At 55.4% G+C, this 2,198-nt stretch overlaps 1 protein-coding gene across 1 annotated transcript; it reads right to left on the bottom strand.

Moving 5' to 3' along the window:
• Positions 1 to 840: 840 nt before the first annotated feature.
• PFN1 (profilin 1) lies at positions 841 to 1,841 on the bottom strand. Its single transcript, XM_048502620.1, has one exon. It carries the CDS (start codon positions 1,599 to 1,601, stop codon positions 1,179 to 1,181), a length of 423 nt encoding a protein of 140 aa, XP_048358577.1. The 5' UTR covers positions 1,602 to 1,841; the 3' UTR covers positions 841 to 1,178.
• Positions 1,842 to 2,198: the final 357 nt, after the last annotated feature.

Below are 2,198 nucleotides of genomic sequence, written 5' to 3'. Positions count from 1 at the left end.
CCTTCATATCTAACTATGTACATTGCGGTATTTTAAAAAAACAATAAAAATACTATTAAAAAAAGGAGACGAAGAGTTTGGGGATGTGTGTTGCACTGGTTCAAATCATCCCTCGTGGTTCCAATTCAAAGGGTTGCTATTGGAAACCAGTTGTCATCCACATGGGACCTATCTGGTGGTGTTCCACAGGATACATAATTTCATCCCCCATGTTTTTCAATCTCTATGTAAAGCCACAGGACAAATCATGCATTTGTATTGTCAAACGCTTTCATGGCCAGAATCACTGAGGCGTTGTGTGGTTTCTGGGCTATATGGCCGTGTTCTAGTAGCATTTTCTCCTGACGTTTCCCCTGCATCTGTGGCTAGCATCTTCAGAGGATCTGATGCAATGGCGAAGCCACCAGGGTATGGGGGGTGCATGACGCACTGGGTGCACCGATTCTGGTCATGTGGGGGGAGGAAAAATCCCCCGCCCCCCACGCAGCGCCCCCCTCGCCCCCCCACAGGGCACCCCTCACGGCACACCCCCACTTACTTTTAGGAATGGAACATCCCAGAGGAAGCCTGCCTGCGTTGCCTGGGCCTGGTGGGAACGACATTTCCCAGGGGCTCCTGGGAAATGTAGTTCCCACCAGGCCCAGGCAATGCAGGCAGGGTTCTTTGGTCTGCTCCTTTACTAAAAGTAAGTGGGGTGGGGTGCCACAGGGGATGGGGGGCAAAAAAGCCAGAGTGTGCACTGGGCGCACTCTGGCCTAGCTACGCTGCTGATCTGATGGGAGTAAAGCAAGTGGAGTATATATACCTGTGGAATGTCCAGGGTGGCAGAAAGAACCATTTGAATTCAATTTATTTTTATTGTTCCAATATAGTTTTCTTAACCAAAAAACTACACCTTGTAACAACCAGAAAATTTGGCAGCAATAAGGATTTGTGATAGAAAAAATGGCAAAGGGGAGGAGGCGTGTGAGGGCCGGGGGGTGGGGCTAGAAAAAAACCATAGAAAGGGGGCAGGGAGAGGCCACAAGTGTGGCGAGGGGCTGGAATAGGCGGCGATCCGGCCCCGGGGGCAACCCCCTGGTGGCAAGGGCGGCATCCCCGGGCAGCCACCGCCAACTTGGACATCCTGACACCGTTCCATCAGTACTACCGCGGGTGGGGCTGCGCAGGAAGGCACGTCAATACTGGGACCTCCGCAAGTGGTTGGCCATCTCAAAGCACTTCTTGTTGACGCAGCCCCCGTAGACGCCTTCCTTCCCCATCACGAGGACTATCGTCTTGCTGGTCAGGGCGGCTGTGATGTTGAAGGTGGGGCCCCCCCCTGTGCTCTTGGTCCGCAAGTCCATGGTGCACTCCCCGTCCGTGTGCAAGCTGTCCCGGATGACGGAGCACTTCTGGCCGCCCAGCGTCAGGCCGTTCACAAACAGGTTGTCTCGGTCCTTTCCTACCAGGACGTTCACTTCTGCGGGCGTGATGCCGGCGAAGGTCTTGCCCGGGGCGGCGGCCCAGACGGAGGGCGCGTCCTTGTAGCCCACGATGGCGGCGTCCTGGCAGGTGCCGTCGGCCATCAGGTTGTCGATGTAGCAACTCCAGCCGCTCATCGCTGCTGCCGCTGCGCACGGAACCGGTGGGCCGGGGGGGGGAGCTCTGCCGAGGGGGGGCGGGGGGGAGCCTGCTGCGGGGGCCGGGGCGGGCGGGCGGAGGGCGCCTCCCCTGGAAGGAGCGAGCAGGCGAGCGAGCGCGGGCGGGCGTCGGCGTCGGGGTCGGGGCTGCTTCCTCGGCACGCGCCACGAGCTACTCCCGGGCGAGGCGGGCGGGGCGGCCAAGAAGAAGGCGAGCGCCGGACGAAAGAACCATTTGCCTGTTAACAAGTGTAAAGGGTGCAATTAACAGGCAAATGGTTGCCCTCCACCTGCAAAGCAGGGCTCAAGATGGCTTACAGTGATAAACATAATGCAATATAATTTAGACTGTTAACAACACAACTATAAAACTCTTTTCAGCAGGAGGCACAGGTCAGGTGAGAGAGTCAGGCGAGAGAGTTTATACTGCATTTGTCTCACTCAAGCCTTTAAGTGTGTTTTTGCACCGCAGTAAATTTTTGTTCACATTTTCTTTGGGTTCACGTTTTGAGGTTTGTGTATGTTTTTTTTAAATAGTTGAGCCTGTTTATGAGCCAGGGGGCATTCATTGAAAAT

This window comes from Sphaerodactylus townsendi, linkage group LG07, assembly GCF_021028975.2.
Source record: "Sphaerodactylus townsendi isolate TG3544 linkage group LG07, MPM_Stown_v2.3, whole genome shotgun sequence".
In the NCBI taxonomy this organism is placed as follows: domain Eukaryota; kingdom Metazoa; phylum Chordata; class Lepidosauria; order Squamata; family Sphaerodactylidae; genus Sphaerodactylus; species Sphaerodactylus townsendi.
The sequence above is the reverse complement of the archived record's forward strand: the minus strand, read 5'-3'. Positions and strand labels throughout refer to the sequence as shown.